Source organism: Emydura macquarii, unplaced genomic scaffold (assembly GCF_026122565.2).
Source record: "Emydura macquarii macquarii isolate MOO-44397 ecotype Brisbane River unplaced genomic scaffold, CSIRO-AGI_Emac_v2 contig_2676, whole genome shotgun sequence".
Lineage (NCBI taxonomy): Eukaryota > Metazoa > Chordata > Testudines > Chelidae > Emydura > Emydura macquarii.
In genome coordinates, this window is record NW_027132813.1 from 999,663 (window position 1) to 1,014,041 (window position 14,379).

The 14,379-nt window shown below is 51.9% G+C and overlaps 1 protein-coding gene across 4 annotated transcripts in view; it reads left to right on the forward strand.

The window, feature by feature from the left end:
• The window catches only part of LOC137164133 (uncharacterized), a 48,484-nt gene extending 34,847 nt beyond the window's left edge, over positions 1 to 13,637 (forward strand). For 3 of the 4 annotated variants that reach the window (XM_067564730.1, XM_067564732.1, XM_067564731.1), the window contains 7 exons: positions 4,082 to 4,168; positions 5,408 to 5,499; positions 5,838 to 5,923; positions 8,993 to 9,059; positions 9,498 to 9,670; positions 11,868 to 12,017; positions 13,022 to 13,637. In XM_067564730.1, the coding sequence (XP_067420831.1) occupies positions 4,082 to 4,168; positions 5,408 to 5,499; positions 5,838 to 5,923; positions 8,993 to 9,059; positions 9,498 to 9,670; positions 11,868 to 12,017; positions 13,022 to 13,239 (873 nt within the window). In that variant the 3' untranslated portion in view covers positions 13,240 to 13,637. Of the gene's footprint in view, positions 1 to 4,081; positions 4,169 to 5,407; positions 5,500 to 5,837; positions 5,924 to 8,992; positions 9,060 to 9,497; positions 9,675 to 11,867; positions 12,018 to 13,021 lie in introns of all 4 variants that reach the window. The other variant, XR_010922952.1, reaches the window with a different exon arrangement.
• Positions 13,638 to 14,379: the final 742 nt, after the last annotated feature.

Below are 14,379 nucleotides of genomic sequence, written 5' to 3' on the forward strand. Positions count from 1 at the left end.
GATATTTGGGGCTTTTTCTTATATGGGCGCTTATTACCCCTTCCCCCTGTCCTGATTTTTGACACTTACTATATGGTCAGCCTACCGGGCAGCCCCTGTTTTTTAAAATCTTGGCTCCTGTTTTGAAGGTAAAATAGATAAAACCCCAAAAGGGGGAATTCTATCCATCTAAACAGCTTCTTGAGCATTTCTCCAGCTGTTCCCAAGCCGTGGAGCTGGTGATTTGATCTCCCAACCTATCCAGAGCACTTCTCGCCAGTAGTATTTACCTTCTTTCTGAGAAGGGGAAGCCAATGCTTACTGCATGTTTGGGGACTGCCATTCTGTAACACGTCAGTACATGGCTTTTATCAGAGGATCTAAGCTGTTGCTGAGTTGTTATTAGACATCCCCTAAATGCTGGAAGCATTTCCCAGGGAAATTGACCCTGGACAGCACCTGAAGCATGGAGCTAGCACCTGGCATTCCTCAGCATACCAGTCAGGCCTTCCCAGGCGATGGAATCACATTGGAGTCAATCTGCGGCAGCATGACTGACGTGCCTAAGTGCCGTGTTTTGATAAGGTTATCAAGATTACCAGAGACAAACGGCTTCCCAAATTACGGGAGCAGTTTGAAGGGTGCTTTAAGACACTAAGGCAGCTCGTCTATATCCCCTTTTAAGACAGAATGTAAGGCTTGGAAATGTTAACTTAGAAAACTTAGCAAACTTCCCAGAAAAATTTGACAGGCTTACTCAGATTCTTAACCATTTAATAGCCTTTATTTATTAACTTGCTACAACTATTTAAATTGAATCTTTCTTTTACTGATTCATTTTTGTTTTATATGATTACAAACAACAAAAATTGAATACAGTGATTAAATTCTAGACACAACACTTACTAATACAACAACTAGTAACTTAAACAAATTATTTTACTACAAATCTTATTCCCTTATTCTATTACAAACTCTCAAAACACATATAAAACTAAAAAAAAAAGAAAACAACTAACAATTATAAAGCATGTACAAAAAGCAGTTATTCCAACAGTTACAATCACAATCACTCCTGGAATACAAATAGAATTATTGCTAGTTTTACATTCACATTCACTACTCACCACATACAGAGATGAACTCAGCTGCAGCAAAACAACAAATATTTTATGACCTGGTCTTTTTATTTAGAGCTCTATTTTTTATCCAGGTGGAACCTCTATCGTATTCGCACCTAGGGTATTTTCATCTAGGTGGAACCTCTATAGTATTCGTACCTAGGGTATTTTCATCCAGGTGGAACCTCTATCGTATTCACACCCAGGTTATCATCCGCAGGACAAGTCCCAACGGGTTATCAGCCCAATTACAACGGGCTGGAGAGAGACAGGATGTCTGACCAGACCCTCTTGCAGGCACGATTCTGGTGTATCCCTTGGGGAGGCTCGGTGGTCCTCACGACAAGGTTCTCTAATTTTTGCTTTGTCTGACAACCCTTTTATCTCCACTCCAGTCTATACGTCCGCCAAACCAATTATGGGCATTTTCTACGTTACTTTGTCAGTCCCTCCTTGAGGAATCCCTAGGCCAGGAGTTTATCCTTGACCAGGTGTAACTTGCCAATTAAAAGTTGCCAAATATGGGCCCGGAATTGCTGGGTTCACAAGTTCCCCTTATTTCAAATTTAATTGGTCATTTTTTGGTCAGGCCAGGGTTCTTTGCTGCCTTTGAGTTTTCTCCCCCATGTGGCTCATAACTCATACTTTCTTATCTCAAAACTAACAACTTCCCTTTATCTACTACAAAAATAACTAAAACAACTACAAAAATAATTGGTTACAAAACCTTAAAGCACAATTAACAACTTTCAATAGATTCTTTCATTTATCACATATAAATTGGTTACTTGTTCCTTTCTCAACATGGACTCGGGACACACACATAATACAATGATTTTAACCCGTTACAACAATGATGACATGCCACAAACAGAGAGGAATTAGTGCTTGGACATCGAGGGCCAGGTCTTCAGCTCTTGTAAATGGGCACAGCTCCATTGGAGTCAGCAAAGCGCCTCACTGATTACACCAACTGCATATCTGGCCCTTGGTCTCCTGGGTTAACAGCACCCAAAAATGTGTTTGCAGGGTCTTGTTGTACTTATAAAATAAACAGCAGGATCTTATTCAGGGGATAAGGCAGTATGCCACGTTTATTATGAATACAGAAAAGAAAAACATTTAAAAAGCAATTGCCTAAAACACACACACACACAGAGTTCTGCAGGAAGGATATAATTACCAGTCCCTTGTTGCTCGAATTGGAGCCACTGGCTGAGTGGTCCAGGCACGAGGTTGGAGCCGGGCGCTTGTCGGTTGCGACATGATGCTCCTTGGGGTGTGCAGTACGAGCCCAAAGTCCAGGTTTCTTCTCCCCACTTTTATACTTCTCCATCCCCGTTCGGGTCTATGGATTTTGTTATGTCAGATAGTTTCCTTGTTTGATGTAATCATCAATTACGTTTGAAGTTGTAAGTATGACAGCTTTCCCATCATTTCTTCATTCCTGTTTCACACTTTGTCCTTGGGTGTTATTCCTTTGTCTTCCGGGGTTATCAGATATTTGGCCATGGGTTGTAAAAGTTCTTAAAACAAAGACATCTCATCTCCTTTCCCTCCTGCCTTCGAGGCTGAGAGCATTGCCTCAGCAATTATTTTCTTGCCGTCTTATCTCAACATTCAAACGGCATTCATTCCTCATTCATACTTACTAAAAATCATTACGCTCTTATTCCATTTTATTAATAACATTTTTGTCTTTACCTTATTCACCAACTTAATACAAATCCTTATACCTATACCAATTTTACTAGCACCATTTTACTAAAAAGGAATACATATGTAGAAATCTTAAATCTTATTTGTCCCCTCATTGCCCCCTGATTTACACATCAGCCACTTTTCTGATACGTATTGAGCATTTCACTGCACTTGTAAATTATTACAATCAGATTTCAGGATGTTCCCAAACATTTCTCCATAGATGTTTACACGCAGTCAATTATCATAGTGGAGCCTGGGGTGTCATGAACAAACAATCAATGTGTCCAGAACATCCCTATCTATAATGCCTAGTTTTGTTCTTTTTCTCAGTGTAAAAATTAACCCTTAAGCTTCACATAGTATCTATGGTTCAGGCCTGCTTTGGGTTCAGGCCTATATTACAGTATCCCAGCGCAGGGGCCTGCTGGGGTCTACAGTCGCAGGGAGGGAGCGGCACCAAAGCGATCTGCCAGGGCTGGTTTCTGCAGCATTGGGAGTAGGCCGTGAAGGGACTGGCAGGCGCTGAGTGTCCTTCCTGCTGCCAGCAATCTAAGCCCTGTGAACGCCGGGCCTGCAGGGAGCTGGGGGCTTTTTGGGGATGATGAATGATTTTTACTGCCCAAACCATGAGCCGTGGACTTACCTAAACCCCATTTCAAAGGAAATCAGACCCTGCCCCCCCAGCCCTCAACAGACATTTGCTGCTTACTCTGTCTCCATCACCTTGTCTGCACTCGGGAGCAGCCCTGATTCAGCCATTGAGGGGGGGGTAGCAGCAATCAGTGCAGCTGTGCTTGTGCTAACTGCTAAATGCAGATCAGGGCAAGCTGTGCTTTGAGTCGTTTCTGCATTGGCGGCTTTCCCTGAATTAAGTCACCAGGTTTGCGTCTCTTAGCCTGTCTGCAGTGTCAGTTGTATGCTGTCCGGGTCCTGGAGCATCAGCTTGCAAGTGCATGTGTCAATGCTGCAGCTGGAGGAGAAGGGTGCTGGGTGGGAGGGGAAAGGGGAATCCCTGGAGCTGGCAGATTTGTACCTCTACAGATTCCTGACCTATATGGCAGTGCCACAGAGATCCCTTGAGCCCCCACTACTTTTTAATGGCCTTCTCACTAGAAAGCACCCAGATGTGTTGGCTCGCTGCACCAACCTCCTGCTAACTCGTCAGAGCAGGAGCAGCGTAGCCGGCTAGCACTCTCCCCAGAACAAGGGTAGAGATGCGTGCAGACTGGGCCAGGCTTCGCTCACTTCACCTTTGGCCTCTGCTTCTGGTCTCTTAGGCAACCTGTCGCACCTGGAACCTGTTCCATGCAGTGTTGATGAGGCAGACGCTGTGCTTCTACCAGGACAGGAAGGACACTCTCAAGGTAGGGGGTGTAGCAAGGCTCCTCCCAGGGGGAGGCAGGATGGGGATGTGAGACTGACTGAGGGTGGAGTGGTGTCCACTGGTGAGAGCAGGCAGAATGGGGGCCAGGATTCCTGGGTTCTTTTCTTGGCTCTAGGAAGGGGAGAGTGGCAGTGGTTGAAGAATGGGGGCACTGGGGCTCAAAACTCCTGGATTCTGGTCCTGGATTTGCCATTCATTTACTGCATGACCTTGGGCAAGTCCCTGCTTTGTGCCTCAGTTTCCCTGTGGATCGTAGACCAGCCTTGGAACAGCTGTCAGAGGTTGTACAGCTTCATTAATGAATGTGTGTAAGTGCTTTGAGGAGCAAATCATTATCAGTGGTGGGGGCTGCAGGTAGCAGGGCTGGGCCAGCTGGGGAGTGGGTCCCCCACCTCCCAGCCAACACATGTGGTTGAGGTCTAGAATAGCGGGGTTAACAAGGCAAGCAGGGGGAATGAGGATCTCCTGGAAGATGACTGGAGCTGAGAGGAGAACCAGGGTGTCTTGGTCTCCAGGCTGTCTCTCTGTGCCTGGGCTGTGGGAAGCCCTGTTATTGTGTTTGAAAAGGCAGGACACGTCCCCCACCCATGCAGAAGTCCCTCCTAGCCTAGGATCCTGCAGGACCCTCTGTTGCCTCTGCCAGCCTCCTGCAGGCCATTAGGGGGTCGGTGCTTGAGAAGCTCCTCCTAAGTGCAAGGTCACGGTGAGTGGTGGAGACGGCCTTGGTTTCCCAGTCTCCCATTGATCCTGGCAGTGCATCTAGGCCTTAGGGAGAGGGGATACAAGCACAAAACAGCTGATTATCCCAGAGATCCAGTGAATGGGCACGCACAGGAATTCACTCACCTTTCCCACCTGCATGGTGCTGCCGGCTGCTCCCATGTGCCCTGTCTCCAGCTCTCCGCCCCTCACAGTGTCGCCCACCTATAGAGCTCTGCCACCCCCTTTGATGCCCCCAGTCTCTAGACCTTAGCACAACATTGCTGCCCCTTGCCTTGTCTTTCATGAGCACATGCCCACATGGCCTGCTGTGCGGGAACAGCTTTGTCCTGGCCCTTATACCCATGCGGCAGATCATAGGTGCGATGGACACCATGGAGCAGGATGGAAACTAGCTAGTTGTGAATCTCAGGTACAAGGGAATCCCGCTAGGCCTGGGGAAAAGATCCTCCAAGCAGTGGAGACCTCACTGTAATTTTTGCTGTCTCTTGTGCTGCAGAGCTGCGTGGTGGCCCTGCCCCTGAACCTCTCGGGGGCGCAGTGCACCCGGGAAACGGAGTATACCAAAAAGACCAACTGCTTCAGGCTACAGTGAGTAACCCCCAGCCAGTCAATTCCACAGAACTTCGGGGAGGGTGGGCGTGCCCGTGATGAGTAGAGCGCCTCCTGCTGGCCTCTTGATAGTGTTGCGATGGATGCCCTTGATAGAGAGAGAATGGGAAGCAGTCAGCTCCAGTGAAATGTCAGCCCCTGAGCATTGGGGGCCAGGGCCTAATCACTGGGGCATGGTTCCTTGGGCCTGTAGCCCAGAGGGTTCTACCATTATTCCATGCCTTTATCCCTTTGCTGCCAGGCTGGTGGGGATGTGGGGGGACACCTGTTTTCTGCACCTCATGTCATCGTTTTGCTGACTTGCTCTTTTCGCCCAGGCTGCGGGACGGCTCTGAGTACCTCCTGAGAGCTCCATCCCAGCTGCTCATGAGCCAGTGGGTCTCCAAACTTCAGCAGAATGCAGGTGAGGCCCGCTTCAGCCATGGGCAGGGCAGGAGGCACTGCAGAGATGGAGCAGAGGGGCTGGGCAGAGCTGTGTGTGGGGATCCCAGGGCTGGGACAGCAGCAGGTCAAGACTGATGGGCATCGGATGAAGCGTGCAGGAAGCTTCATTCTGTGCTTTCGTTGCCTCAGTCTCACAAATGCATAGTCCTTCCTGACGTTCTGGAGCAGGAGGAGTCAGGAGAAGGGGAGAAATGTAGATCTCTGAGTTTCAGGAGAAGGCTGGATTTTAACCCCACATATTCCAGTGTAAATCAAGACTCCACTGAAGCCAGCTTGGTCCCCCTGCCATAAAACTGGTGAGATCCCACGAAGTTGAGGCTGTCCCATGGGCATGACCATTAAGCAAGGTGTGTACCAGGGCAGGAGGCTCAGGCTCTGTGACGAAATCCCAGCCAGGTGTGAGAGAGAATTGTCGAGACCCCGAAGTGTGAGGCAAAGAGGAGCCAGCCCCTACCCTGGGCCAGCGTGAGTCCCTACGCCTGTCCCATACTGCTTAGCGCCACAGGGCTCCAGAGGATTTGCAGCACCTGTTTGCTCAGTGCACGTCCTCCCTTGTATTGCTGCAGGATCCCCCAATGCCCCAGCTCACTAGACTGAATCTCAGGTGGTGGCTGAGGGGGGAGAGCAGGAGGGGAACTCCTCAGATTCCTCAGACCCATAGGCTTCAATTTCAGGTGCTGCTCTCTGTGCACTGAGCGTCCCATGCAGGTTACTGTACCTGAGTCTCTTAGACCAGACCATAGAGCCCACACCCCCATCTGCTCTGCATGGACACCAAGGATTTCTGGGTGCACTGGATTTTGTGTACCTGGTGCTGCCCTCCACCCCAGAGGTGGCTGCATTTCCAGGGAGCTGAGTGTTTGAAGTTCGGGCGTCTTGCTGGGCTGCTGGGGAGGAGAGGAGCTACATAAATGGCCAAACGTTACTGTCCTGGTGTGCGAACGGTGGAGAATGGTTTGGGCTGGTTAGGCTGCAGACACAGAGCCAGGACCTACTTCCTGAGCTCATTTTCATCCTAGTGCCCATGAATGCTGTGAACTAGGACAGAAAAATAGCAGCAAAGCACTCCTCCCCCTCTGTGCAACAGGGAAGGGCTCTGGGTTTGTCTACACAGTGGAGGGAGTGCGCTCTAAGGGGGTGTGATTTTTAAAGTACACCACTGTGTTGCACATGAATTGCTCGGTACAGACCCTGCTGGTGTACGGCAAAGGTTCCCTAGCGGGCTTTAATGTAGCACGGTTTCAGATAGCACCATGTTAAAGCACACCAGCAAGGTCTACTTGGATCACTGAATGCATAACATGCTAGTGCGCTTTAGGAATTATGCCCCTGTAGATGCATTACACTCCCTTGTAGACAAGCCCTCTGTACATGCAGCTGGGCTGCTCCTCACACCAGACCTGTTAGGTCCACCCAGGGCTGGCCGGAGGGAAAACAGTGCCCTGGGTGAACCTGTATTTTGGCTCCCGCTGCCTCCCCAGGCTCCTTACCTCATTGCTCCCGGGCCCCACTGGCTCACCACCCACCCTCGCCCCGGCACTCGCCTGCCTCCCCAGGCTCTCCTCCCCCCCTCCCCATTGTCCCCGGGCCCCACTGGCTCACCACCCGCCCTCCATCCAGTGCCTGCTGTCTCTCCAGGCTCCCCCACCCCCAATCGCCCCATTGGATCACTACTCATTCCCCAGCCCCTGCTGCCTCCCTGGGATGCCCACCCAGCCCCCCACTGACCCCCAGCCCCTCCCAGCCCCCGCTGCCTCCCTGGGATCCCCACCCAGCCCCCTGCTGGCCTCCTCAACCCCTCCAGGCCCTCCTCACCATCACTCCCAGGTCCCACTGGCTCACCACCCAGCCCCTGGCCTCCGTTGCCTCCCAACCAGCCCCCATTGCCCCTGGTCCTCATTGCCTCCTGGGCTACCCACCCACCCTGCAGGCCCCTGCTGCCTTCCCCAGGCTCCCACCCATTGCCCCCAGGCCTTGCTGCCTTACCCCTTGCCCCCATTGCCCAGAGCTCCTTTCCACAGCCTCATACCCCAGACCAGTCCCACTCCTTGCCTCTTGACAACAGAGCCCCCCTGACCATGGTGCCCTGGCAGTTGCCCACCCATAAGGCTGTCCCTGGGTCCACCCCACATCCTTTACTATCCCTCAGTGACAATACTTGCTTGGGGTCTGTAGCCTATGGTAAGTAAAAATTAGATTTTGGCTTAAAGTTAGCCTAAGTGTAGAGGAGTCTGGGAAACAGAGGTTGCTAGTGTGAGAAAGTTAGAGAGAAGTTGGAAACAGTAAGAAAACTGCAGTTGGCAAGGACGTGAACCAGGATTACGGTGCTGTTACGTTTTGGTTATAAGTGGTTTAAGCAGGGTTTTTAATGAGAGGTTTTGAGAATTGTGAATGCTTTATTAAAGTTCTGTCTACATGGATAGTATGGGAAGGACATTGATTCAGATGTTCATTTAAATCGTGTGTAATGTAAAGAGCCAATAAGGCGGTGGAGGAAATCGAATTATGGAAAGGGGCAGTTCTATGTTAGTTACTCTGAAAATGGATTATAAAAGGAGTTGTTTTGTTAATTTGGGAGAAGCGCCAATTAACATCCAAAGGGTCCTGTTAGGTTCCAGGCTTATCAGGCTGTACTTCACTCTGTTGTCAGTGAATTGATCACCCACTGATACACTGTTTCAGCTCTGTGTCAGTGTGGTATTGTGTAAGTAGCAATCGCATGTCTGTTTGCTTAACTATGCATTTTACTTTTGAATAAAGTTTGGTTTTATCATTCGAAGTCCTAGCAGTCCTCTCCTAAATACGTTTCCTGTAACCCACCTAGAGGCTTGAAAATGAAGTTGGGTTTTATTGCATCCTTCTCTTTAACAACTTCATTAACTGGCAACATTTCAGCCAAAGGTTACAGCTCGCAGACAGGCACTGCCCTCACCCATCCCAGGTGCCAGGTCCTCTGGGGCTGCCCAAGGCAGGGCTCTTGTTGCTGGCTCTTTCCCGCATTATCAATAGATATTTGCTTTGCCCACAGGTTTCCCTGAAGTGGATTATTTCCAGGCAGCGACCCAGCCTGCTGAAGGGACCAGCTCTGCCATGGGGTGAGAACCGGGAAGCCCCGTCCAATCAGCAAGCAGATGGTGGCTGATGTGTAGCATTCAGAGCCACTCATACCAGGGCTGTGCAGTGTAGCTGAATGGGTCTGTGCTGACCTAATGAATTAGCTGTGTGGCCCAGGCCAAATCTCCTATTACCTGTCCGTGTCGCTAACCTCTCCATGTCCCTTTGGGTATTTCCCTATCCTCCCCATATATTGTCATCTCCCAATCCCATTAGCATGCTCTTACCCAGCTTCCTGGGACTTAAAGGAGCTTCAGCTGATCCAGCCTGCCTCCCACTCAGGGCCCCCAAGAAGGGCTGTCCAAGCTGGTTTGAATTGTCTGGGGATGGGATTTCCTGGGCCTGCGGCAAGCAGGCCCTCTCTGCAGGTAAGACTGGCTCTGTAAATCTGTCTCTCTGCCACTCTCTTTCATACCCAGCCCCAGCAAGATCTCTGGGCCTGGAAGCTCCAGCAGTTCCCACTTCCTGGGACATCCTCAGCCTGTCACAGCCAAGAGCCAAGAGATCGCACTGCTGCCCAGCTCAAGTGCCAGGCTGCAGCTGCCTTATGGGACTCAGGAGGACCCACTGGGTTCAGCAGCCTCACAAGCAGGTGGGTGAGTGCGGTGACTTCCTAGCACCTTGCCTGTTGGGGCCTCTCCTCAGGTGCCCGGCTCAGTTTCCCTTGCTCCCTGTAGCAGAGCAGTGCACTGTGCTCCTCACATTGCTCCGCTCACATCTGGGTAGGTGGCTCCATAACAAACCTCCGCCCAAGCCGCAGGTTCCAGCATCGTGCAGTCCTTACATCAGCAGGGCCTTCCTGCACATTCTCAGGCAGGGCTGATGGGAACCAGCCCTTGAGTGGTGGGAGGGAGCGGAGCAGGGAGACCCTTATGCCCTCGGAACCCTCTCTCCAGCTGAAGAGGTACGATGGAATCGCCCACGCTGGCGTTTGGGCAGGACACCAGGATCAACCTCCCCCCACCCCAGCCCCATCCCAGCGCCTGCGCAAAGTGCCCTAGCCAGGCCACCTCACCTGGAAGGTGACACCACTTGCAGTGCAGCTGCCCCTAGCGCTGTGCTGGGGCACTGAGCTCAGGGGAGAGAGCGTCCCCTACTGAGCTACATGCAACACCTCCCTGCAGCATGGTATCCCCTTTGGAGCGTTGGGCTCCGTACGGACTCGAAGGGGAGAGCGCTCCCTTCTGAGTCACTTGCACCCCTCCTGGCAGCACCCTGGTTTTAATGGTCTTTCGGCCAAGTGGCAGGCCTGACCCTGTCTGTTGAGCTGTAATTTTGTGATGAGGACACTTGTCCCACCAGTGACTGGACTGAGACCCATCAATTCCCCTCGCACTACGCAGCCATGGAATGGGGCTGGGTCACGGCTGACCAAGCTGGGTTGGTGCTGATTTCCAGGGATGAAAGGTCCCATGTGTGACCCATCCGTGTCCAGGGCAGCCACCTGAAAATGCCAAGGTCAGGGCAGGCTGTAAAAGGTGAGCAGATTCTCCCAGCACTGGTGGATGGCACTGAAGCCAGACTTCCCAACCAGCCACAAACTGCGCTTCTGAATCCCCACAGAAGCCATTATACAAATGCACACAGCCCTCTTTACTGCATTTCAGCTCCAGGCTCCCAAATTAGCACTAGGTCCAATAAAGAGACCAGTTATTTAAACTCTGTGCTCTTTACTAAAAAGGTTCCCTTGAACCCAAGGGGTCAGCCACAGCACCAGATCAATATAAGTTTGGATCTTACCTAAAATACCACGCTGTCAGCCAATCCTTTAGTAACTAAAACTAAAGGTATATTATAAAAAGAAAGAAACCATAAGAGAAATGTTAAAGGGTCAAAGCAAATCAGATGCATACAAATAATTGAAAGTCCATATACATCAGGTTTCTAGAAGAATTGTGGAGTTGCAGGCTTGTATAGTCCCCTCTGGTGCACATCCAGTACCTGGATGGGCCTCAGTCCTTTGTTACACAGCTTTAGTTGCAGATGAATTGATTCAGAGGTAGATAGGTGGCTGAAGCTCAGGATAGAAATGGTTTCTGGGGTTTGATCTTATATACCCTCTGTTCCTGGCCATGCGGCCTGTGGAAAGTTACAAGAACTAAAATGGAGTCCAGAGTCACATGGGCCAATCCTGGTGACTCTTCAGGTATGCCTGGGGTCCAAAGTCACATGGGCAAATCCTGGTAACTCTTCAGGTATGCGTTTAGTTTCTTCCTGGGCCCCTTGCATTCCTGAGTGTCTTAATGGGCCATCAAGCAGGCTATTGTTCTGCCGCCTCTCTATCTGGGGTGTGTCCCAGCCAGCCCAAATTGACATACAGAAATATCAAATACATCCATAACTTCCGTTTCACATATACTACATGAACATGAGTATATTTATCTTACTCAGCACGATATATCCCTTCTAACAGTACTTGACATGATATATCTCACACGAATTATTATGATTCTGCCATACTGATGTCACACAATATACTAAATGCCCCCCACCCTCCCCCCACTCAAGCCAGCCCGCGTGACACCATGTTCCACTCCCATCGCCATCCTGAGTGTGGTGGGCTAATCCCACACCCTGCAGGCTGCACAGGACTTTTGGGGGCTGGCGCAATGGCATCCTGTTGTGACCTTGCATCATAACGTGCCGCATTGTATCCCGGTGTAATGGCAGTGCCACTGTAACATGCTGAGTTTGTGCGAGGGAAGCCTGCGCTTTGAAGGTGAACCCTTAGCCCTTGTCTGTCTGCCATATGTAAGCTCCTTTCCTTGTGTTTCCCATTGCTGCATTAGGAGAGGATCACAGAGCCATCAGCCACACGGCGGGGCACAGGCAGTGCCAGTGGCTGCCCGCTGGGTCTCCAGGGTCCCAGGATAAGAGCTACTGGGAGGAGGATGCTGCGCTGGTGACGCACAAGAGGAGGTCCCACTCGTTCACCTCAGGTGTGCAGCTCAGGGAGATTGGGTTAGTGGCGAGAGCAGGGGACTGGGAGCCCATAATGTCAGGGATCTGTTCTTGGCTTTCTCCCTGTGTTCAGGGAGGAATCTGTGCCTCAGTCTCCCCCTCTGTAACTCTGACCCCCTCCCCCTTCCGGTGGGGCTGTGCTTATAAAGAGCTTGGAGATCCTGGCATGAGTGGCACTGGTAATGAATCCTGAATGGCCGGCCTTGGCGGGCTTCTGGCTCTTCATTGGTTGGCTGACGCAGGCTGCTACCTTTGAATCGTGCTCTAGTCACTCAGAGGTAGTGGGAATGGGGCTAAGATCCAGGCCTCTTCGTGTTCTCATCACAGGCCTTACCCACAAGGGCTTCATCCCCGAGATGGGGGTTGTGAGTCGTGCTTGGTTGAGCCAACGCTGGGGCAGGGATGGGGAGTGTATGAGTCATACCCAGGTGTTAGAAGAGCCATGCAAGGTGTAAAGAGGCCGAGCTTTCCAGACCTTGTGGGACTAGCCCAGCTTCCTTGTACTTCAGCTGAACCCCAGACTTCCCCATCCATCCCCTAAGAAGGTCTCTTTCCCTGGGACATTCCTTTTCAAGGTCTTAATTTCATTGCCAAAGGCCACCATGAGATGGCGCCAACACCCTTCTCACAGCCGCGCATCTGCAATAGAAACAAGTCTCTGCTCTGGGCGTCTGGTGAGGTTGCCCCCAAAATAAACTGAATGGGAAGGCCCTGTATCTCATCCCTCAATACCCCTTATCCAGACAGTCCCCCATGTGTGAGGCCAGATGGGAGCTGGTGCCCTGTTAGTGAAAGCTTTCATACCTCCTGTGACGGAATTGGGTTGTGACACACCCCACCCAGCGAGTCCATCTGTCCTGGGGCCAGATGGGAGCTGGTGGCCAGATGGGGAAAGGCCCCATGTCCCAGGCCCGCTGATAGCTCAGTGGTGGTGATGTTGCCATGGGAAGCTGCAGCCTGCAAAATGCTCCATCTCTTTCAGCCACTTACCAGAAGATCACGCCGGTGTTGGTGCCCAAGGAGCCCCGGGAGGCTGGGAGCAGCTACTCCGTCACGCTGTACATCGGGGAGCAGGCAGTGGCCATGCCCAGGGCTCGTTGTCACTCCTTTGTGGCCAGGCCGGGGAGCCCACAGGAAAGCGCCCCCTCTCGCCACAAGAACAAATCCGTCTTTAAGAAGTTCTTTGGAAAGAAAGAATGAGCCCAGGATAGGGGGGATGCGGGTTGCCAGGGGGCTTCAGACTGCCATTGCTTCCTGCACTCAGGCTTGCTAGCTCCCACTCAAGTGTCATCCCAGCAGGACCTCTCCACCCAGCACGTGCCCGCAGGGCTGATGGGAGTGTTGGGGGGAGAGAGACTCGGCAGCGCTGGGCCGCACCTCACCCACTCACCCCTGACGGAAGCAGCCACCACGGTGCCGTGCTGCTCTGCAGACACAGCAGGAAGGGGGGTGCATTGCTGTATCTGTCAGACCCTTGTCTCTGGACTTGCAGGGTCTGGTCTCTGTGTGTCAGGCAGCTGGTTCCCCAGACACCCCAAGGCACATGCTGTGCAGGGCAAGGACAGAGGATTATTACTGTTATTAAATCCAAACAATCCGAACAATCTTGCTGTTTCTTCCTCCCCTTGCTAGCAGGGCCAGCATTAGGGGGAGGCTCCCTCGGGCTCTGAGTCCCACGCCAGGGACCCTTCCTCAGATCCCCCAGGAGCTCTCTAGGAGCTGGTGCTTGCTAGGGGAAGCTGTGCTGGGTTCAAAGGAGAAGGGGGCTCCCTGGGGCTGTCCAGGAATGTCTGCGCTGCTCTGGGATGGTGAGAGATGCTGGGGAATCCTGAAATTGCAGGGGAGCTGGCCCTTCTCTCCGGCGAGTTCCTTGTCTGTGCTAGATGGTAGCCAGCCCCGAGCTGCCCAGCTGACCCCAGCTAGAGTCGATGGCGAGGTCTACAGGGAACCTCTTCCCCCCTCCCAGCGGGGACAGCTTGGAGGTGAGGCTCCTCAGTGCGAAGTTTGTGAGCTTTCTTCTCCCTGCCCCCACCACTCCCACCCCCAGGGGGCCTGCCTGGGGAAGAAGCTGTGTGTCAGGCCAGGCCCAGACATAGCTCCTGCTCTTCCCCTACTTCTCAGGTGGGATTTTCACAGGGCCGTGCCCCAGTTCACGTGGTGGGTGTACGGGGGGAGTTCATTGCGCTGTCCACTGAGACCCCAGAAGCCTCTTGCATTGAGATGCTTTGCGGTAATTGTACTGGGCTGCACTGGCTTTCGGTGGCTCCTAACTTGGCACAAGGGGAGCTTGTGGGCTTCTTGGGCTGCCACTCAGAGTGGGGTGGGGGGACTGAGTTCTCC